This window comes from Euprymna scolopes, chromosome 26 (genome assembly GCF_053919585.1).
Source record: "Euprymna scolopes isolate OS-2025 chromosome 26, ASM5391958v1, whole genome shotgun sequence".
Lineage (NCBI taxonomy): Eukaryota > Metazoa > Mollusca > Cephalopoda > Sepiida > Sepiolidae > Euprymna > Euprymna scolopes.
The window spans coordinates 72,034,852-72,059,468 of NC_136507.1; the positions used below are offsets into that span (position 1 = coordinate 72,034,852).

Consider the following 24,617-nt stretch of genomic DNA (forward strand, 5'->3'; position numbering starts at 1 on the left):
TATGTGTATGGATCAATATTTAACCCGAAAAAAAATTTATTCAGGTTTTTTTAAGATGTTGCAAAGAAGCACAAAGTATTTAGATATATAATCATGAGTAGCGGATGCAAGAGTTCAAATTGCACAGAAGCAAATGAGAAAAGTAGGACACAAGTATGGAAATAAAGAGGCGATAGGAGGAAATGGATAATTTTCTGTTAAAATTTGAACTTTTACAGTTTTTAAATTTTTGCCAGTTGAAAAGGAATATTGAAATGCCTTGATTTGTAGGTAGTGAACCTACCTTTTAGCATGTAGCGGAATTCACTCATTATTGAACTGATATTTATTTGAAGAAATTGGAATTCATAAAGTTTAATCATAAAATAGAAGCTGACCGTATTTAAAAAAGAATTTTATCGATTTATTGTTATTTTTGCACAAAATCTTTAGTTTTCATCTTCATCCGGATCTATACAACTCAGGGCAGACATATTTTGTTCAAGTTCAAGCATTGAATCCATGTTAACAGTAAGGGCCATACGAAGACGATCCCAGTCATTTTTCTGTGTGAAATCAATCAGACCAAAACGGTTAAGAATTCGGGGAATCTCACAATTCTCGAGGTGAATAGGGATGACCGTTTTTTCTTTTGATTTGCTTTGAAGCGTAGAATCAATACAAACGTCTTTGAATAATTTCATCCAATTGTCGTTATCGTTATTTGGCGTGAGGATTATCAGGAGCTTACGACTGTTAATAATCCCGTTCACCATACTGTCAAATAATCTGTCACCAGGTATAAAATCACGACTTGGAAAGCAACCTTAAAAAAAAAAAAGAATCATTAAGACAATAATCAAGGCTATGACTAAAATAAACTGCATGCCAAGGCAACAAATCCTCAAGGATGCTGATTCAAAGAATATTCTAAATAAAAAGAGATTTTGGAAATTTCACAATAGTAAGAGCCGAATTAACTAAAATCGTTTTTTGTTAGTTTATCCATATAAAGTTTGAATTATTATTTAAGTCAATAACGATACAGTTATTAGGATCTTCTATAAATAAAAAAAGGAAATGCAAAAAATAATGTTATTTCAAGCTGAATCATTACTGAGTGACGAACCAAGATGGATCGAGAGATGGACTGATAGACAGAGCTTTGTATAGAGTTGCATGGACGCATATTAGAATGAATCCATTCTTAAGTTTCATGCATTCAATCTGTGTATTTAGTGACGATAATATCATTTCAAACTTTCTTTATATTTTTTTTTCAGATATATAATAAAAATAAAAATAAAAAACATCTAATTTTCTGAAGAACAAAAATACAACAAAGAAAATTTTAAATGATATCATCATAAATATATTATCTAAATGATATTATCTAAATACACAGATTGAATGGACACATATTAAGAAAGGATTCATTTGAAGATACGTCTATGCACCTCTATACCAGCCTGTCTGTTAATCCATTTCTCAATCTGTTTTGATTCGTCACTAGTATAATTCAGCTTGAAATCACATTTTTGTTGCTAAATACACAAATTAAATGGATGCATCTTAAGAAAGGATTCTTAACTACGTCCAAGCATTACTATAATAAGCTTTGTCTATCAATCCACCTCTTGATCCACCTAAATAATATAAATTCTGTTTCTTTTTAGCATAAATAGAAAACACTCACCTCGAAAGTTGATTACATCATCATATTCTTCCAGCTGTGGCCGCAGCATAAAATTCACCCATTCCTTGTCCTTTTCTGAATGCAAAACAAAGAAATCGTACTCAAAACTTTTTGGGTTTTCCGATGCCTGAATCTCTGCTGGTCCATTTATGTCAGATTCTTGATTGTTTCCTTCTTGAAGCCTCATTTCAAATCGTTCTCTCATGTCGTCACGCACACTAAACTCTGTTTGCAGTACTTCCTTGACAATGTCTTCACAGCCTCTTGCATCCCACTCGATCATGTTTTCAATTAAATTAGACAGCATTTCTGGAAAGTCTGTCTTCATGGTTTTGAGAGCATCTGTTACCCATTTGTCACACTTCCTTTTCTTTGCTTCTTTTAGCATGTAGCGGAATTCACTCAGCAAATTTCTATGTTTGTTCTCATCGTAAAAACACATAAAACTATTGCAAAGATGTGAAAAGCACTTAGGATATTTTTCGTTCCACCTATTCAATTCTAGTGCCGTTTTCATAGACTCAATAGATTTTCTATATTTACTTATATACAGATAATACTTTCCAAGTTCAGCATAGGTCTTCCCATCTTTATTTATGTCTCTTTTATTCAGTGTCTCGTGGAGAATTTCAAGAGCTTCATAGATGAAATTTATGTTCTTGCAACCGAAACTCATAGCTGAATTTCTAATAGGCATAGCTCTTTCAAAGCAAATCTGGGCCATCTGGAACATACAATACTGCGTACATTTCGATTGAAGGCAAACTTCTCCGTCCATATAAGCCAGCGTCAAATATTTATTGATTTCTGTTTTATCAGATTTCTCGTTTATCAGTTTTTTGCTATAAAAATAATACGCAGTTCTTCGGCTTGAATAGAAGAACCAATTGATATCTTTATCTGGAAACATTTCTATGGATTTATTATAGATCTCTATTGCTTCCAAATATTGTTGCCTGTTTGATTGAATTCGTCCATATCTTTGCAAAACTATATTGTCATCTGGGCAAAGCCATATTGCCTTGCTTTCTAGAGACGTCAGATTTTGAACCTTCTTTTTAACACTCTCTGACATGTGATTGTTGCTGATATTATGTTTTCGTGACGTATATAGCTGGACAAAAAAGATGCATGACTTGGCAAGATATATTTTTAGAGGTTTCTCGAGTTTTTCAATTGAGGTAAGGCTATCAATCACATATGAATGATCTTCCAAGGCTTTTATACAATTATCAGAGCGGGTATCAATGTTGTCGCCTTTTCTACTTCTCCAAGTATCCAGTCTGCTCCGAGCAATGGTGAGGTTATGCTTCCATGTTGAAATTTCTTCCTTGGAACAATTCAATTCTTGCAGTTTTCCAATTCCTTTCTCAAATTTTTCAATGGCCTTTTCTTTTGCTTTGATTTTTTTCTCATGGGCTGTCTCAGGAATTGCGTTGAGCACTTTGTAGGCTTCAACAACCAAATTGTTAGCCTTTATTAATTGTTCGATATGGTTATCTTCCAAATTAAAGAGTCTCCAGCTATCTTTTAAGAGAAATTTGGGGGTTTTATTATGGTCATCTGCCCAATCATATGTCAGTGCATTTGCCTGACCCAATATACTTCTCGCTTGACATAACGGATTATCTTTATGAGAATCAAGCTGACTTTTATATTCTTCAGCATCCTTCTCACAACCAATTTCTTTGTAGACATAAATTAGGTCAGCAAGGGCATTTAATTCATCTGGATGCTCGCTAATTAATTCTTCCAACATCAAACGTGCTCTTGTTCGACCTATGTCTATGTAGAAAAACTGAAGGGCCAGCATATTGCGAATTGCTGGCTTTATGTAATTGGGTTCGATTTCGGCATAATGTGTCAACTGCTTCCTGCCAATGTTCAAATAATGACTGCTAAGTTTCTTTTGAATATTTAAGCCAAGATCAAACAATCCTGGCTTGAAACTCCCTTTTGAGGCCATCACGCTGGAAGTAGAGAAAAGTTAAAATGATATAAACTTTGTTTTGCATATTTAATAAACAATTTTATTTTGTTGTCAATTCTACTTTTGACCTCTGTACCACCTTTTTTCGTCTTGAGCAATACAAAAAATAACAATGGCTTCATGATATTAGGAATAAGCGTATGGTGGCGAGAAGGAACCAGACAAACAATATAGGTTTAAATTTTAAATGATTGATTTCTCAATCGTATATTTAAAAAAACAGACTTAACGAAAGCAAAAACAAACTAAAGTGTTCAAAGTTCGTAAGGATCTGAGAATGTTCAGGAAAGAAGATTTTTGGTGTAAATTTAATGTTTCTAACTTCTAAGGAGAGAAAAGTCGGGCGCTAATAGGAAACATGATGAAATAAGAAATGTAAATGTTAATTCTTGCTGTTGGTGCTTCCATGTGGAGAAGTTGATGAATGATGCACGCGAAAGTGATTGTTTAACATCGGGAAAAGAAATCCGACGGAGTCGATGATTACTCCATGTTGGTTGACTGACTGTGACTCTGGGCTCGACTGACTGGTTTTGGCATGTTTGCCCCCTTTTTCTAGTGGACAGACCGGCTCCAGCGAGGGAAGATATTTTTATATTCTCTTTCCTTGCAATGGTGATATTTTTTAATTTCTGGGAGTGAATGCATGCCAACGATGGTTTTTTGGTTCAAAAGCCGTACCAGTACCTATACTTTATCACATTCTGCTTAGGTATACAACTTCAACATTTAACCTTTTTTTTTTTTAAATCCAATATTTATTTAAATACTTGGAGTTTAATTAGAATTACACTTATTTAAAAAAAATAAAAATACAGAAAAATTTTTAAAATGCACATACTTGTCATGGAACAAAGATGTCATATTCCAAAAATTACGTCCTTGCAGAGTACTTGGAAAAATCAATCGTAAAAAGTGATATTCTCCTGAAGGTTGAAGGTACAATCCTCAGCATGAGCGACCGAAAAATACAATTCTGTGCCTGTTTTACAAGTACTTTAATGGAATGCGCTCTGACGAACTGCAAGCACTTGTAACCCTCCAGACTAACCCAACAAGCAGCAATATCCCACCCCTACTCTGTAGAGATCCCTAGATGCTAGAAAGCCTTCTACTCTAATAGTTTCTTCCCTCAAACTGCTAGACTTTGGAGTTCGCTCCCAGGTCTCTGCTTCCCTGACTGCACTAGCATGCAGAAGTTTAAGTGTAATGTTAACAGGCACCTTACTGCTCAACTTTCTACATAGTGTCCCCATAACTTTAGTCTTAAATAGTAGCCCTTTATATCTAAGTAGCAATGTGTTTTGTTTGGATTGAAAATCAGTAAATAAAAAATAAAAATAAAACAACCATAAAATAAATAAATAAATAAATAAATAAATATATATATGTCATCCACATACAGTACTATTTCGTTGTATCAACAAATGGACATTTAAATAAAAACTCGCCCACTGCTTTTACAGTGTTTGGGCTGCTTCTTTATTTACAAACAACAAGCCTCACTTTGTAACCATTTAAGAGATACATTTATGACAATGCTCTACCCAAAGAGAGGGAGGCCTTAAATATATAGTCATCCACATACAGGGCTGTTTCATTGTATCACAACTGATCAGTACGGCTAGACTAACACCTTTCCCTGGCTGAGAAAACTACAACTATCACGTTGATAGTTGGCAGTCCTACCCATCAGCCCATGGGTGCGGTGTTCATAAATGACCTCAACAAATGTCCATTTAAATAAAGACTGGCCCACTGCTTTTACAGTGTTCGAGACTTTTTTCAAAGAAAAGTAAGTGGTTTAACAACTTATTGTAGGGGGCATAATGAAGAAGTACACAGGTTGCTAAGATACCAGTGGGTTACTTCCCCTTGAGCAGTGAGACCCAGACAGCGAGACGCAAAACATGATTATCCTATGGTGGGTCAAAACCCATGTGATGGAATGCAAGGTGACGCTGTCTTAGATTCTAATCCTACCTTGCATGGTAGAGACAATTTTGACTTTGTTACAAAAATTTATATTTTGTTAAAACCTAACGTCACACATATCCCAATAATGACTATTCAGAACTATTTATAAATTGTAAAAGACGAGTTTGTATTACAATCCACAGAGGTACGAATAATAATGAGTGTTTTTATTTAATGTAAAATGTTTATTCGGTTCGAAAAACAAGTAATACTGAGAGCTACCAGAGAACAAAATAATGGCCGTGATGTCTCTTTAAATCTTTGAAGTATCGATAATCACTTCAAAGAAAGAAATAAAACAAAATGGTGGTAGAAACCAACCCAATAAATATCACGGTAAAATTTATTGGGTGGGTTTCTACCACCATTTTGCTAAATTTCTTTCTTTTTCTTGTTCTTCGTTATTGTTCAACATTACTCATTTTTCAAACCGAATAAACATTTTACATGGAATAAAAAAAACTTATTCAGTTAGGTAGAAAAGTAACTTATCTTGCCTTTGATTACATTTCTTTGTTATATATTTTTTTCTTGACGACTTTTTCGTACCTCTGTGTATTGTAATACAAACTCTAAAAGACATACATTTCCATATAATGACAACTTTCATTCATTTCAGAATTTGGACTTTGTTGCAGAAAATTTATATTTTGTAAAAAAAATTTGTCTTCTCAAAACAAAACAAAAAAACTTTCATACTTTTTTTAAGGTAATTAATATTTTATTTTGTGTTATTAGAATTTTCTAAATTTTATTTTAATTCAATAAATGTTTTATTTTGTGCCATTGTATTGAAATTGAATTGTCTCCCCTGTTCTGAGATCTTCAAGATGAAAACAAAAATGTTTTCAATAAGAGTAATGCACAGTTGTCATAAATTTCATTTTTTGTCATGAAATAAAATTCTAATTTGCTTGAAAATATAACTATAATTCAGTATTTTATTAGCTGGTGGTCGTGTTGCCTAAAATAGATTTAACTAAAACTTTTTGTCTTTTTATTTTTATTTTATTACTAGCAGATGTACCCAGTAAATGTAACATTAAATTGCTTTTAAAAAATGAAGTAAAAAAAAGCAGAAACTGAGACATCTTCATGCGAGTACTCTGTGTTTTTTTTAAACAGTTCACTTCTTGTAAGTAAAAAAAAAAAAATACTCAAGCTGAGATCAAAACCAAAACCTAAAGATAGTAAGTCAAGTACGATAACCATTAGGCCACCTTGACATGACCTTTAGAAAGTGTTTTCAAACCTTCTTATTCTTAACATAAGGAAGCTGTCATGTGAACGATTTGTGCATGCACTCGTAAAACAGTTGACAAACAGATAAAAATCCCATGACACCCACCACTTGTTCCTGGAATGTCTGTCCTTGAATATTCATTGTTCTTCTTATTCTTATCTGCAATCGTCTTTTGGATGAACATTTCTACGATGGTTTAACATATTAGTTGTTGTAAAAGTTTTTGCTAATTTGCCACCTTTTAATGTAATGGTATTACATAATTTGCAAGCAGCTGTATTCTTATTCTTGGGGTTGACATCAAAATACTTCCAGCAGAAACTGATTACCATAATGGTTGAAGGTTGTTGTCAATATTTAGTTAATTTTTTACGTATTTAAATTACTTATGTCTGATATCTAATTTATCTTTTTTTATTTTAAAGTGAAGTACATTTTGATGGAATGCAGTACTTTGAACAAAGTGTTGCAATAAGCCTATTAAATTCAATGTCAGATGTTACAGAATATGGTTGAATATCAGCATCAATCATTTCTCTTATCAGATACTGTATCTCTTGTGATCTGTGGTTATTTGATATCCTAAACTTTCTTTTTGGGCAATATTGATTCTATAGCAGGTGTTTTACTGGAAGTTTGTAGTTGCTGCCAAGTGTTCCTGGAATGTCTGTCCGTGAATATTCATTGTGTTTTTTTTTTTCTTATTTGTAACTTATGTCTTCTTTGAACGATCCTTTCTAAGATGGTTTCTCTTGGCCTTTTGGCCAGGATCAAGGTGTAGTATCTGTTCCGGCAGATGCTGCAAGCTATGACTAGCTATGACTAGCTATGACTAGCAAAGACCAGATATGTGGGCAACCCCACATGCCTGACCTTTAACCAGCTCCCATTTCCCACCTCTCGGGAGCTGGTCCCCTTTTTCCCTTCCCCCTCCCTTCACTCCTCACATTAAAAATCGGCCTTGTGCCTAATTTGCTCGGTGGGGGAGCAAATAAATACCATCCTTTCTAAGATGGTTTAACATATTAGTCATTGTAAAAGTTTTTGCTGATTTGCCATCCTTTGATGTGATGATTCGACATAACTTGCATCTTATTCTTGGGATTGGTATCAAAATATTTCCAGCAGAAACTGGTTGAAGGTTGTTGTCAATATTTAGTTAACTTTTTATATATTTAAATTACTTATGTCTGATATCTAATTAGTAATTTATCTCAATAAAATATACATTATCTAAACCAGAAAATAAAAATATATATGTAATAGTAGCAAGAGTCTGAAAATGAGGAACATGAGTATGACTGATGAAGAATGCTTTATTTTTGGTTCGCACATCGCGCAATTTGCTATACAATTCCTCAACATGAAAACTGAAAGATGAAGTAATAATTTTCTTTGACAGTGATTTATAGTACAAAATAATAATGTCGATTCAATCGAAAGAGAAAGGGGGGGAAATTTTCCATATGCTTACATTTATTTGCTTTAATTTCAGTGAAGTTGTAAAAGTCTACATGTCATAAAGTTGTAAAAGTCTACATGTCATGAAGTTGTAAAAGTCTACATGTCAATAGCGTGTCGTGTCTGTTATTGGATAATATGGTGTAGACGATGCATGTTTCTTTGATAAATTTTCACTGGCAAGCAAAACACGGAGTTAAGTTGTCTTCATTTACAATATAATTTAATCAATATTAGTGTCATTTATGACAACAAAATTTGCTGATAAACCTATTAATTGGTCGATTAATTGGTAATCAGCCAGTTTGCTTATTGGTACATCCCTAACATATATATATATATATATATATATATATATATATATATATATATATATATATATATATATATTGTCACGCTCATGACGGGGGAAAGGAGTTAAAAAAAATAAAAAGCAAACAAAGGGATATGGAAAAGAATTAATGAAAAGCAAATGTTTATCGCAGGCAGACAAATTTTCTGCGTAGGGGTATCGTCAAGGTCCCAGTAAGATTCAATTTTCCTTTTTATTACAAAAAGAGTTGAAACAAGAACCGGCAATTTTGTTTGCGTGAGACAAGTGGGATGCAAAATAAACACAAAAATCGAACACGATAAAATTGCGAGAAAGAACAAGACAAACACTTCCAAATAATATAAAATAAGTTTATTAAAGATGGGGAAAGGAAGATTTAACGAGAAAAAAAAAAACATATTCGAAATTAATGGAGGTGGGAATGTTTTTAACATATAAACTGAGGGAGAATCCTGCAACAGAAAGAAAAAGGATTAACAGCGTGACCAGACTCCACCACCACGAGGAAAAATTCGATCTTCAGTTTGACGGAAAGAGAAGCAAAAATTACACTCACGAGTGTCTTTTTTTGTTTGTTTTGTACTTTTTCTTTTCGTGACTTATGAGCGACACATTTAGTTCGAGAGGGTTCTCTTGTGGTGGAAGAAAGTTAACTTCAGATAATAAATCCACAGCTTTTCAATACTTTTCTTTTTCATCCTCCTCTCAATACATTTCTGTCAGCATTTGTTTTTGGTATTCCAATATAGCTTTTCCACAGTTCGCCTTTGGCCAGTATATTTTTTTTCTTCAGCTCTTCCATATTTGAAAACGTGTCATAAAGCTTAAGGATGCCAGAGAAGAAATGAGGCTGGACTCTGGTCGGAATGTGTGAGGGAGAGGGATTAGCCTCCTGCTTTTTTTCTTTCTTTGTTTCGCATCTCGGTCTAAAAATAGAATTGACAAAATCATTTTTGTCTTTTTCCGTGGCTGATGAAATATTTCTAGCTGGTTGAATCTTTGGTTTCCGAGATCGGATCACAGTGTAATAACTGTTCTGCCGCTATACGTCACCTTTTCTGTCCTCAGTCAGTGGAAGAGAATTCCTTCAGACTGACTTTAATATTAGGATTTAAAAGGATAAGGATTCTCGCTCAGTTCGAACATTCAAACGTTTATCCTATCGCTAACGCCAAAGAAAATTTATCCTATTGCTATCACCAAAGAAAATAATATTTGATATCGAGGTGGCCGTTTGTAACAATACATATATATATATAATACCCGACTTTGTGTGGGATGAAATGAGGATCGATGAATGTTTCACCCTCCCATATTTTATTGTCATTAAAATCGGTGAAGTTGCCCATTTTTTTAATCAATTTGATTAATTGCCTGTTTTAGTTGGGGACCCATCGCAGTGCACTGAGAGGAAGCTTCACATGCCTCCCCACAGTGATTTGCCTACAATACATCATAGTAGTTTACATTGCACTGTAGAGAATCTACTTTTGATTTTTTAAAATTATTTTTATATAATGGCTTGAATTAAAGTTTAAAATGCAAAAGTCAAGTATTATGCTTCAATTGTGCTTTAAATAGAAACATTAATTTTGAATGCTCCCCTGTCATATCAAAGAACATACTATAGATTTTATATGCCGATCCTTTCTGCTTGTGCAGTAATAATACTTCTCAAATGCACTTGTGATGTTAAGCTTAAGGTTAACTTTAGTTAAAATCGCCTACTCCTTCTTTCATCGGATTTTTTCGATTATCGATAAAACCTATCTAAGAACACTGCCATGGACATGAAGTACATTTGTGTGAATTTTTTTTAAAATTGGCCCAGCCAGGAGTCCATACGGAACGAACTAACACACACACACACACACACACACACACACACACACACACACACACACACAAAGTTCCTTTTATGTAATAGATAGATAGATAGATAGATAGATAGATAGATAGATAGATAGATAGATAGATAGATAGATCTCCGGACCTTGATATATGGTGACCCCTTTGTAAAAAAAAAAAAAAAAAAAAAAAAATGATAGATTAATCTCGGATCAAAATTAAACTCGGTTGTTTTCGTTGAGTTTACGAAAAAAAAAAATAGTGTCTTTTTTCTTTGTTATCGAAATCAACAGAAGGCGTCTATTTTTATTATGTGTGATATAGAGGCGTGTCTCCGCCGCTAGGAATGTTTGTGATGTTTATAAACAAATTGGTGCAAACTGCAACAGCTTTACAAGTTTCACTTTTGCTGCAAACTTAGAAATAATCATGGCTACTCTTTCCGAGAATTCACAGATGACAAAGTGTGAAAAACAATTAGTCATAAACCTGTGATGTTTCAGAAAAAAAAAAAAAATAGTCAATCAACTAATATTTTGATCATTTAAATTATTTATTGAAATGGGTTTTAAGAAGTTAAATTTGCTTAAATGATGTTTTATTATTATTATTATTATTATTATTATTATTATTATTATTATTATTATTATTATATTATATTATTATTATTATTATTATTAACTCATTAGGAGTTTTCACACTGGTTAACATCAAAAGATTTCTCTTTGAGAACAACCTGTGGTGTTCCCTGGAGTCTGAGTGACAGCAAGTCTTCCCAGATTTCACGTACTCACCACCTCTTTTGATAACTTTTGCATTATTGCAATAGCCGTTTACCAGGTAAAATCCATTGAAAACGGTCGGTGGTTCTATGAGAAAATAAAGCTGTGTACGCATTATAAATGTTTCTTTTCTGTGTCTTATGTTATGCATTAGTACATTAGGGGTCATTTCGAGTTAAAAGTTTATTTACTGCACTCATCTGGACTAGAGAAATCATGATTTAAATGTGTATGTCTCGTCTAAATAACTAACGATGAATATCTAATATGGCCGACAAGACGGGTGATCAAAAAATCAGATCGAGTGTACCGCGTACCGAAAAACGAAATGAGACTAACGAAATGAGACCTCATTTGATCTCATTTCGTTTTCCTGTACGCTCGATCTGACTTTTTGATCACCCGTCTTGTCGGCCATATCAGAGAATTATCGTTAGTTATTTAGACGAGACATACACATTTAAATCATGATTTTCTTTAGTCCAGATGAGTGCAGTAAATAAACTTTTAACTCGAAATGATCCCTAATGTACTAATGTATAACATAAGACACAGAAAAGAAACATTTATAATGCGTACACAGCTTTATTTTCTCATAGAACCACTGATCGCTTTCAATGGATTTTACCGGCTCTGTTTGTCTTCACACCATCCAGCGGAGGTCCGGTTAGTAGTGCTTTCTCACATCGTTTTTTTCCATCCACCTTGACCCTTCTCACATATTTAGTGTGGTGCCAGTTTATGGTGACACAACAATATATATATATATATATATATATATATATATATATATATATATGACGATGATGATTGCAACGTTTTGTCAGACGAGTGCCACTCCCTCAGACAGTCCATGAGCCCAAAATGACTTCCATCGCCACATGACCATTTTTATAGACAAATGCCTGAGGGAGTATCTATACGCAGATGATGTTACAGAGTCTTAGCTTTGCACGACAGCTAAGTCTCTCTCTCGGTTCAAAATGTTGAGATTCAGCAACAAGCAAAAGCAAGATAGCCAGCAACAAGTTAAACACCTGACCAGCTTAATGCCGCTACTGATCTCCCGCTTTATAGTTTTTTTTAAATCAGAGATTTGCTTCTCGTAGAAAGGTTGCCTTCACCACGGCTTACGGGAGTCCTCTCCAACCAACACACATATACATACACAACGTTTTCAACTTTAGTAAAATAGAATTATCTCCCTTACAATAAGAGGTAAAAATTCCCAATAACCACATTTTATATTGTTTATAAAAAACGAAATGCATTATAACAGATTTAATCTCATGATAGGGTTTTAATTTACTAACATTTTTAATATAATAGCTGGAAAAATAATACAACAGCTGTGTTCTTAAAACTAACACTTACAAAATCGGGTTAATTTGTAGTTTAGCGGCATAAATTAGTTGACAGGCATAAAATCATAAAAAACAGACTATTTTTATATAAAACACATTGGTAAATGTGTAGTTACATGGCATAAATTATTTGACAGACAAAAAATTATAAAAACTATTTATTTTATATAAAACACATTATTAGACCCAAAGGCTGGTATTAAACCAGAAAAAATTTTCAGTCTTATTATTTTTTCATCATTCTTATTAGACTAAATGTACAACATTCAAGACCGCCAAATTGCGTTTAAAATTTAGCTTTTCTAAAATTTGACACATTGGCCTTTTTAAGGTCAAATTTGGCCTTTTTTACGCTTTTACAAAAAATAAAAAATATGGCGGCCAAAAACTGTTTCATGAAAGAGCGTAAAAAAGGCCAAATTTGGCTTTAAAAAGTTGGATTTTGCTTTTTAATAATAAACGTGTTTTTTCAGATATAAGTTTATGTTTATTGGCTAGATAAATGTATAAAGATTCTTGTAAAAGTAAATTTTATTCAATTTTACTCATTAGAAAAAAATATGTTAGCAGTACGCCACACAGATATTCATCAAAAAAGTTTTTGTTTTAGAAATAAGATATCGACTTCAGCTCTGTTGTTGGAATATTAAAAATAATAAACGTGGTTTTTTATAAAATTTTATGTTTATGGGCTAGATAAATGTATAAAGATTCTTGTAACAATAAATTTTATTCATTTTTATTCTTAAGAAAAATATTTCAACAGTACGCCACACAGATTTATCAAAAAGTTCATTTTGTTTTACAATCGAAAACATCGTCTTCAACTCCGTTGTTGAATTTTAAAAATACTAAACATGGTTTTTCATATGTAATTTTATGTTTATTCGCTAGATAAAAATGTAAAAATGAGTTGGTTTTTTTTCTGCAGAAAGTTGAAAAGTTGTTTTTGTAACAAAATTAAATTTGGCGCATTGGCATGATTTTTGACATTCTGGCATGCTATTTGGCGTCCTGGCATGCTGGTGTCCCAAAAAAGAATTACCTTTTTTTATGGTTTTATGTCTGTCAAATAATTTACGCCGCTAAACTGCAAATTTACCGAAAATCTATTTTATTTGCTTTAAAACAAAAGCAAATATATTTAAAATATTTTTTTCTTAATATCAGTGTGTGTGGGGGGGGTGCATCCCAAAATACACATCTTCAAGAACAATCCCTAAATCTATTTTTTATATATTTTGTAGTGGACTGGTAGATATATATTATATATCCCCCAGTCGTACAAAATAGGTAAAGTGAATTGCTTTGAGAAAGGAACGAACAACACATTTATTGAAATAAACAAACTAGAATTTATTTCATGAAGAAACAAATGAAAGAAACGGATACAGCACGTGTTTAGTTTGGCGTGCGTCTCTTGCTGTTAGCTGGTGAGAGGGAAAGTCTATTGCTGTAGAGAAAGAGAGAGAGTGAGAAAGTCAATCCAGGCCATGGAGAGAGTAAGTGTGTAAGGTGTACATACTGTCTGTTGGTTCTTGCCCCAGACATAGTAGCAGGTGACATGACGCGCACCCCGAAAGGGAGCAATTGGTCCGTCGACCGCTCAGCTCGGGAGCTGAATCGAAAAAGAAGGAAACAGCTCGGATCTCTTGTTTCCGGTGGTCTTTTGCGCATGTGTGAATTTCCTTTAAAGGGGAAGTGACGTTGCCCATGTGTGCGTACATGTATGTACGTTAGCGTGTGTGTGTGTGTGTGTGTGTATGCACGTGAATGTGAGTATATGTACGTGAACGTGAATATATCTACGTGTGTGTACGTGTGCGCGTATGTGTATGACAAGAACAGTGGCTTGAGATGTGAACGCGTGTTTTTGTGCGAGACTAGAAAGGGATCGTACAAATTTCCTATAATTATAAGAGTTACCTCCCTTGTATTGAGTAGTAGAGGTGGTGGTGGTTCCTCCAAGATGGCCGAATAAAGCAGTTACTCGTAATCTCGTGTCTTAAGTGTATTCATTTCGGAGATGGGTATATTTGCCGATGACACCACTCTCTATAACAGATATGAGGGGAAAACAAATGAACACATATCCAAGAAAATGGCAGAAACACTAGAGGATGACCTCCAATCCGTAGTGGAATGGGGACAAAAATGGTTGGTCTCATTCAATGCTGCTAAGACTAAGCTTGTTTCCTTCAATAACTACAAGAAACCTTCTCTACCACCAATAGCAATGGCCAAGAACACATTGCCTGAAAGTACTTCTTTTAAACTCCTCGGCCTAACGTTTACAGGGAATATGAACTGGAATAGATACATTGAGAGCATATTTATATACATTTTGTGCTTCCGTAACTGGGTGGACAGACATTAACGCCACCTATAGTCAAACGGAGGAAACAGGCTCTCTCTTTCTTCACGATTACCGGTAAAATGTATGTAAATATGTGTATACCAAAATCACGATATTAGTGCTCCAAATATTCTCAATAAATACATCTTCATTTATGTTTTATAAATATGTTTATTTAAAAATATTTTCAAAAGTTTTATTTAATTTTTAGCTTATTTTTCTTTACATTTAGCTTATTTATTTTTCTTTACATTTGTTTGAGAGAGAGAGAGAGAGAGAGAGAGAGAGAGGGAGGGAGTGATAGATAGATAGATAGATAGATAGATACACAGAGTGTGAGAGACAGAGAGAGAGACAGAGAGAGGGAAACGCAGTTTTCGTTAATTAAAAATTAAAAATGATGTGCGCCTTCAACCAGCCCGTGAATTCTCTGCATTTATGGAATGAGAATAAGCATTTTATGATCGAAGATCTGCTGCTTAGATATGATAACATAACTGCTGAAAATGTTGCTCTCCACTTTCTGAATACCTTATTCATGGAAAATGGCATGAATTGCAACATGTTTGGTCTGCCTGAACCAGTTGGAGATCATCCTGGACATGAAGGAAATGTTGAACTAACATGGAAGCCTCAAGGCAGAGAGAGAAAAAACAGATTTTAAAATATTTTATTTTTTTTAATATTTGATCTCTGCCTTGAGCGTTCGTTTAATGTGTAATCCGCTATTCCAGAATAAAATCTTCTCAAACAATCAAATTTGCCGGAAAGTGTGACACACATAGATAGATAGATAGTTACAAGCGTATTAATATATAGATTATTATTATTATTATTATTATTATTATTATTATTATAATGATAATGATGATAATAATAATAATAATGGAAAGGGCGACGAGATCACAATAGAAATGCCGAATAGCTGAAAGACATGAAAGAAGAGTTACAACAAATCGAAGAAGGAACAGTGAATGAAATCAGCAAGGAAACCCTAAAGAAAACCATAGAAAAAATGGCAAACTGGAGAGCACCAGGGCACGACGGGATACATGCATACTGGTTCAAAAAATTCACAACCTTACACGAAAGGATAGCCCAAAACCTGAGAAGTTGTATAAAGGAAGCAAACGTGCAAGACTGGATGACAAAAGGTAGAACCACACTTCTACAGAAGGACACAGAGAAAGGAACCGTCCCCAGCAATTATAGGCCAATCACGTGCCTACCCACCATGTGGAAGATACTGACAGCACAACTGAGGGAACAAATCTACCACTCACTGAATAACCGTGGACTCATCCCTGAGGAACAGAAAGGATGCCAAAAAGGGAAAAGAGGAACACATTATCTGCTATATGTTGTTCAAAAGGAGGTAAAAAGGAGGAGGAAAAATTTAGCCATGGCATGGATCGACTACAAAAAAGCGTACGACAGGATCCCCCAAGCATGGATAGTAGAATGCCTAAAAATGTATAAAATACCAAGTGGGATCACCAATGTAATAGAAAATACAACGAAAACATGGAGACTAGAATTGACAGCTGATGGACAACACATAACAGAAATTAACATACAAAGAGGCATCTTCCAAGGAGACTCACTATCACCATTACTGTTCATCATAACCATGATGCCCTTGAATAGTATTCTGAGAAAGTGTCAAGCCGGATACAAGTTCCCCAATACAGAGGAAAAAATGAACCACCTGATGTACATGGACGATCTGAAACTTTTTGCAAGGACCGATAGGAGCTAGAGACACTAATTAACACTACCAAGATCTTCAGCCAAGATATCCAAATGGAATTTGGAATGGAAAAGTGCGCACAACTAGTTATAAAAAAGGGAAAACTGGAAACGACAGAAGGCATGGAACTACCCAACCAAACAGAAATGAGGGCACTAGGAGACAAGACGACTATAAATTCTTGAGAATTCTGGAAGCGGACACCATCAGAGCAACAGAAATGAAAGAGAAAATTGGAAAGGAATACCTCAGGAGAACAAGAAAACTCCTGGAAACTAAATTATATAGTAGAAACCTAATAAAAGGTATAAATACATGGGCAGTGTCACTAGTGAAATACTCTGGACCATTTATAGGATGGACAAAAGAAGAGCTGAGACAGCTCGACCAGAAAACCAGGAAACTCATGACCATCCATAATGCACTACACCCAAAGGACGATATTGACAGACTCTACGTGAAAAGGAAAGACGGTGGGAGAGGACTGATCTGTATAGAAGACTGTGTGAAGGACACAAAAAAAGAACTAGAAAAATACATAATGCAAAACACTGAAAGGATAATTATGGCAGCGAGAGACACAGAGAAAACCAACAAAACAGAAAACAGAGAAACAAAAGACAAAACGATAAAAGAGAAATGGGAAGAGAAACAACTCCACGGAAGATTCATAAGAATAACAAAAGATGAGAATAACGAAAACACCTGGACATGGATGCGAAAAGGACATATAAACCGAGAAACTGAATCTCTAATAACTGCAGCACAAGATAACTCAATAAGAACCAACAATATCAAAGCAAGGATCGATAAAACACAAGAAAACAGCAAATGCAGACTCTGTGGGCAAAGAGACGAAAAGATAAACCATATAGTACGTGAATGCAGCAAACTGACCCAAAAGGAATACAAAAACAGGCATGACCAAGTGGAGAGGGTGGTGCACTGGGAATTGTGCAAACGGCTGCATTTTGAGCGTACAGATAAATGGTACAAGCATAAACCTGCAACAGCACTCAAAAACGAGAACCACAAAATTCTATGGGACATGGACATACAGACAGACAAACCCATCCAAGCAAGAAGACCAGATGTCATAATAATTGACAAGAAAGAGAAATCCTGTCAAATCGTAGACTTTGTTGTCCCAGCTGACCACAGAGTGAGTATAAAAGAAAAGGAGAAACGAAGCAAATACACAGAACTAGCCAGAGAGTTAAAAGGGATTTGGATGATGAAGAAAATCAAAATAGTACCGATAATAGTAGGAGCACTAGGAACAATTCTGAAAAACCTGGAAAAAAGAATGGCAGAAATTGGAATCAGAGGAATAGCTGCAAAAATACAATGCCTAACGATAATGAAAACAGCTGAAATATTAAGGAAAACCCTTGAACACAAGACAATATAACGAAGAAGCGTTACAGGGAATGAAGAACACCGAAGCTGCAGCACTACATGTTCTACACCCCCATCATGCATCCTCTCCATTGTTTCACCACCGTTCCCCCCAATAGAAAAGTCATACCAAAGAGCCGAGAAAGGAGGATCGAAAGACCGAGGAGGGAGCACTGGCCAGGCCTCCACTGGACAAGTGCGAAGAGAACTAGGATCTTGGGGAGGCTTAGTGCCACTCAGATTCCAGTATAAACCAATGGCCACTGTCAGCGAGAAATCAATGGTAAGAGGCTGTTGCGATGATGCAAATTTAGTTGCAAATGCTATTGAAGGAGGAGGAGAGAGCTGGACCTCTGGGGAGACTTGTTGTCACTCAGCTTCCAAAGAACACCACAGGTCTCCAATCAGATCGTTTATTGACTTGTGTGAAAGCTCCATGTGAGCCAATAATAATATCTGGATATTTTTGTGCTTTAACATATTTTGAAGCGTTTACTTACTTCAAAACAAAAGTAGTGCCGAGTCACGACCGACATCAATATCGCAGGCCATGCCACTGAAAGTCATGTGACCAATGAACGTCACAGGTATTATCCTGCAGTCACGGACCCATGGTACTGACTCTTACAAAGAATCAACATTTTCTGATTCAATTATCAAAGAAATTGCCGCAGGAATTATAAAACTAGTCCAATAATTACTGTATTTTGTGTTTTCCAAAAGATAAAAAATTTATTTTACATTTGGGCACATGCAATTATAATAGAGTATTTTTTTGTTGGGAAAAATACTTTGATGTTTTATAGTTGTGAAGTGTATTTAATTATTAATCCACACATGACTTTAATTTTAAGTTAAAAATGCACCTATTTCCAAATAATTTTTAAATGAGATTTTTTTCTACGATCCTTTTTCTTTATGATAAGATAAACAATGTTGAATAATGTATATTTTCTCATAAAGATTTAAAGAAAAGGTAAATTGTTCGTCTGGAAGCAAATGTTTAGTCTCGACCATAAATTGTGCATTTTTTTCTTTTAAATTTATTAAATTTCATTAAAACTTTTTTTATATCTATGAAGAATGTGTCAAGTTTATTATTTCTGTGAGGAAGTTTTTCTTATGTTTATCTTCGTCCAAAAGTATAAATCAAGCAAACATATTTCTATTTAAAAAAAAAAACGTGTAAACTAAAACTGTTTATGTATTTATTCCTAAATAAGTTTTGAATTTTTTGCATCAACAAGTTTTATAACACTTACAGAATTCGGTTCGTATTTAGAATTCGACTTGATTAAAAAAAATTTTTAAATACAGGAAAATCTTCATGATGCATCTACTCGTCACGGAACTAAGATGTCATATTCCAAAAGTCACTAAATTGATTAAGTAGTATGTTGCTAACTATGAAAATAAGAATTTACAACTTTTAGCGAAACAAAAAGTTTTTATTATTTTAGATACAAACAAAATTTCAGTAACTGAGTTTAGTATGCTCAAGTTTATTATTTCTGTCAGGAAGTTTTGTTTTATAATAACATTTTTAAAAAGTAATGTTTATCTTCGTTTAAAAGTTAAAGTTATGAAATGCAAACGTATTTTCATTAAAAAAAATGTAAATTAAAACTGTTTGTATATCTATTCCCATGGAAAACTTAGCACTGCACTGGACACTGCACTTCCCAATACCCAACACCGTCATGACAGCAAATTAAAGATCACCAATACTACTCAGAAAATCAAGGGGGCCATGCAAGCCTTAATCACGGCCACGTACGCATATGACCAGAAATTTCAAGCTATAACCTGGGATAGAATTGTCACAGTTCCAGCCACTGATGAGGAATGCTGAACATTAGCGACATATATAAGAGACAGGTTCCTGAGGTCACAACATGAACTGCCACCGAAAGTTCTGCAATTCTGGTTGATGGCAGGCCAACTATATTGTCTATATTGTCTGAAAGGGGTACCCATAAAAGGGGATAAAATTCTGATATCAAAGCAATTTAGAGCTGAAGTACTAGAGGCAATGCACTCCTCCCATCAAGGAGTGAATGGAATGTTGGCTAAGGCGTGACAACGATTATTTTGGCCCAATCTAGACACTAGTATCCAACAAATAAGGTCACAATGTCATAAAAGCAATTCAATCACCCCGTCCCAACCAAGAGAACCACTAATGCCACCCTCAAACCCAGAATTCCCATTCTAAAGACTCACGGACCTACTAAATATACATGGGAAGAGTTACATTGTATATGCAAACTGATATACTGGCTAGATTGAGGTTGTCCAGCTACCATCAGGAAAAGTTGCAGCAGTATGTGATGCATTGATGGGTTAGTTCTGCACATATGGTGCACTGGAGGAGATATCATCCAATGGAGGGCCACCATTCAACTCACTGGAGTATAAATCATTCCTGGGAGACTGGGGCGTAAAGAGATGTATATCATCCGCACATAATCCCTAAAGTAATGGCCAAGATGAACTGGCCATAAAAACAGTTAAAAGAAGCTCATGGACTGCATTGATGGCTACAGCCATGTATGCCATGATCAGGCAGTACAGGCGATGGTGACACATAGGAACACACCTCACCAGAACCTCAGATTATCACCAGCTAAAATGTTATATGGTCAAACAATAAGGGATCATCTCCCTATACTTTGCGAGAAGTACCAGATTCATAAGTGTTTGACAGAAACTAAAGAATTGAGAGAAAGAGCAATGGCAAAAAATCATTTGCTAAACAAAAAACAGTACAATATGCACAACCATCCACTCCAACAGTTTCAGGTCGGTGAATCTGTTGAGGTGCAGAATCAGAAGGGACCATATCCATGACGATGGACAAAAACAAGGAGAGTTGCCAAGATCATGGGTAATAGACAATACCGGATATGGTTAGGTGGAAGCAGCAGGATCACACTACGCAATCGCCGTTTCCTCCAGAAAATCCAATCTACTGTGGATATGCCAGATTATTCACTCATACAACCACTCCCTCAATCACCTTCCCAAAGGCCAAGAATGAAGGATAGCGTATCTCAGTGTGACATACACGAGAAGATGGACATGGAAAAAATGGATGATGACATAGTGATGGCAGACGACACATCTGACACAGATATGGAGGTGGATAATCAAGATCCGATCAAGCACAAACCAACAAGTCTTATCCCATAACAGCATAAAAGTAACACAAGCACTAAAATTATTATTCTCACAAATATGAGGATCAACTCACAACTACACAAAACTTTCCTAATAAGTGACCACAAAACACTGGTATTGTGGTCATAAGGTGGGGGAGGGGAGGAGGCATGTAGAGAATAGGAATGACTGAGAAGATGGGTCAGAAAAAAGTGGAACACCAGTAGTCATCCACTGTTATAAATTCAGCACTGATCTTGGACCTGGGAGATTTTTAAGTCCACTTTACAGCAGAGTCCCTTGTCTCATTCATGGGAAGGATGGATGAATTTGTTTTGGCTTAAGGGATGTTTGTAAACAAATCTATTTCTTAAAGCATTTATATCCTTTAGAAATTAGAGAAGTTTCTTCTGCAGATTATGCTGAGACTGAATTTGAAAAAAAGATGGTATCTTCTTTTTGTCTAACTTGGTCTGTTAGGAATGACGGTTTTCCCTAATAATGTTTTGTTCTGAAACAGATTTAACTGTGTAGGAATCTCTGAGGAAGATGCTTGTGGAGATTGGCTTTGTCCGAAATTGTAAGGCTCAAGGCTCTACTCCCGCTAATGTTAATATGCAAAGCACCTGTAAATAAAGCTTCTCCTGTCTCATTTAGGGTAAAGAGAAGATATGGCTTGAGACTAAAAACATAATTAATTCTTTGATTCTTATATAACCTTCAGTTAAAATATAATAAAACAATTATTAATTACTTGTTGTAAAAGTTGTAAAATTATTTTGATTGTAAAAAAAAAAAAATGTTTAACATTATTTTTATAATAGTAGCATCATTTAAAGTTAAAAAATTAATTACAATTAAAGAAAAACAATTTTTATATGGAAGTTAACATTTAGCTTGTAGAATTGACAGATGGAGGGACATTTTGCAAGTGTTGAAAAAAAGTAATGAATATTCATTGCATTTTTGCTCCTTTTTAGGGAGGGTGTTGAAATTCACATTGTCTGGAACACTTTCGCTGTTGCATTTCGGGAGTTACTGTTCCTATTTACAATGCCTCCCCACGGGACAGAGTTAGACACCAGGGTCGTTTTTTAACGTGGAGAAAAGGAACAAAAATAAAAATTGTCTCAGTTGTGAAGGATTTCTCCTCCACTGACAGAGAACAAGAAATTGAAGTGGAGCATCTGAAGAACAGATACTACACTGTGATCTTGTCCCGCTGTTGAACGTTTTTTTTTTTCTTTTTTTCTACACATGCGTGACGTGCATTGTTTCATTTAGAAAAGGCATGCCAAAATCAGTTTCCAGTTATGTTTCGACATGAAAGGTCGTGTTACATTTGTTTCTAATTCGAGGGATCTCTTCTCGCCTTATTACTGCAGAAGAAACTCATGCTTTCTGTGAATGAATTTTTTTTTTTTTGTCAATTTTCACCCCAAACAGGGCACAGTGCCACTTTGAAGTAGGGGGCTACTAGCAGAGACACAAGTTGCAGTAGTATTATGAAGGGAGATGAGTAGCAAGATGCTTGTTCACATTACACTTAAACTTCTGCATGTCAGCACAGTTTGAAAAGCAGAATCTCGGAAGGAAGGAAGTTCCAAAGTCTAGCAGTTCTGGCGAAGAAACTATTGGAGTAGAAAGCCCTCTTACACCTTGGGATCTCTACTGTGAAGAGGTGGGATTTAGCTGCTTGTCGAATTTGTCGGGTGCATTCACGTTGAGGGGGCACAACTGCTTGTAGTTCGTCAGAGAATTCACCATTAAAATACTTGTAGAACAGGCAGAGGGATGCAACATTTCATCGATGGGGCAGAGGCTGAAGGTTAGATGAAAGCTCAGGACCTATCAGGTTGGCGACTCTCTTTTGAACCCTGTCAAGGAGTGAGAGACAAGTAGCAGATGCACCAGCCCAAATCCTCATTGTGGGGAGTTGTAATAAATTCCCAGTTGCAAACTTGTAAAAGAAATTACAGATTTCAACTCAATTCCTGTCATGAATCTTATAAGAACTTTTCAATCAATAATGACAACAATCACTATTATCCCAAATTTTTTATTTGCCTCAGTCAAGAAGGATAGGTTACTTGGAGACGGCCTCTACCAGCCCTGAGGGCATGCTGGGCACATCACCTATGCAACTACCGATTGAATCAAGAAATTCATATGGTAAGCTTGCGAATTTCGAGTCTTCCAGAATATTTCATCTCTGCTGATTTTCTTCATACCAGCTGACAGGACCACAAAAAGTCTTTTGAAAGTCTCTGTCAACATAAGGGTGTTGATCTTGAAAGCTAATATTTTAATGGTTAGTGACTTTAATTTACGAAATATAAATCGAGTTAATGGTATTATTTAAGCTCTTTCAAATAATGTAGACTATTTATTTGTTATGCATTGATGATATGCATCATCAGTTTAATAACCACTTAAAAATGATCACACGACGAAGTATAATGTAGATGTGTTGTTTATGCAATTACGGATTGAATTAAGAAATTCATTTAAAGGTAAGTGTTTGGCCTTTGCAAATTTCATATCTTCAAGGGTCTTTCATCTCTGTGGATTTTTTCACAATCTAGGTAGGTAGAAGAGTAAATTATTTTGCTTTTGGTAACATTTATTTGTTATTTTTTTATTTTATTTTATTTTATCTTTTTTTTACATGGAGTTCACCACTTATCAAGGCCCAATGACCACTCAGGGATAAGGGTTATTGTGTGTAAAGTAATCAAAGGGATAGTGTAGCAATAGTATTGGAGAAATTGTGAGGTGTCATTACTTAGGGGGGCGGTTCATCAGGAATTTGTTTGTGTTGGACTTGAAGACATCCAGGTTGAAGTCGGGAGGGAAACAGGCAAGCAGAACAGAGTTCCACAGGCGTGCAGTTCTAAGAAAGAAGCTTTGTTCATGGTATCTACGTTTTGATTTAGGCACAGATAGGGAGTGGGGAAAATTATTGACGGTAGTTTCAGCTAGTCGGGTGTTTTTTGAAAAAGATTGGCGAGGGCGGACCAGAGAATGGAGCTCAGACGAGCACCTGCCATGGAAATAACGATAGAACAATCACAGGCTCGCTACGTCTCTTCTGTGGGAAAGAGGTTGCAGGGTAGAGAAAAGGGCATCCCCCACCAAGCCACGGAGTCTATTTTGTACTCTGTCAGGGCAAGATAGGCTGTTTTAGCAGCCCCCGCCCAGATGTGGCAGCAGTACTCCATCTTTGGACGTACTTGGCTCTTATATAGATAGAGAATTGCATCATTAGTGAGATATCTTC

General features: G+C 35.2%; 1 protein-coding gene and 1 pseudogene across 1 annotated transcript in view; one reads left to right on the top strand and one right to left on the bottom strand.

The window, feature by feature from the left end:
* LOC145248169 (uncharacterized) overlaps positions 1-24,617 on the bottom strand; it is a 32,119-nt gene continuing 7,502 nt past the window's right edge. The window contains exons 2-3 of the mRNA XM_080110008.1: positions 1,676-3,645; positions 1-805 (exon numbers count right to left, since the gene is read on the bottom strand). Of these exons, the coding sequence (XP_079966134.1) occupies positions 429-805; positions 1,676-3,641 (2,343 nt within the window). The 5' untranslated portion in view covers positions 3,642-3,645 and the 3' untranslated portion in view covers positions 1-428. The remainder of the gene's footprint in view (positions 806-1,675; positions 3,646-24,617) is intronic.
* LOC145248525 (U2 spliceosomal RNA) lies at positions 7,633-7,803 on the top strand (annotated as a pseudogene).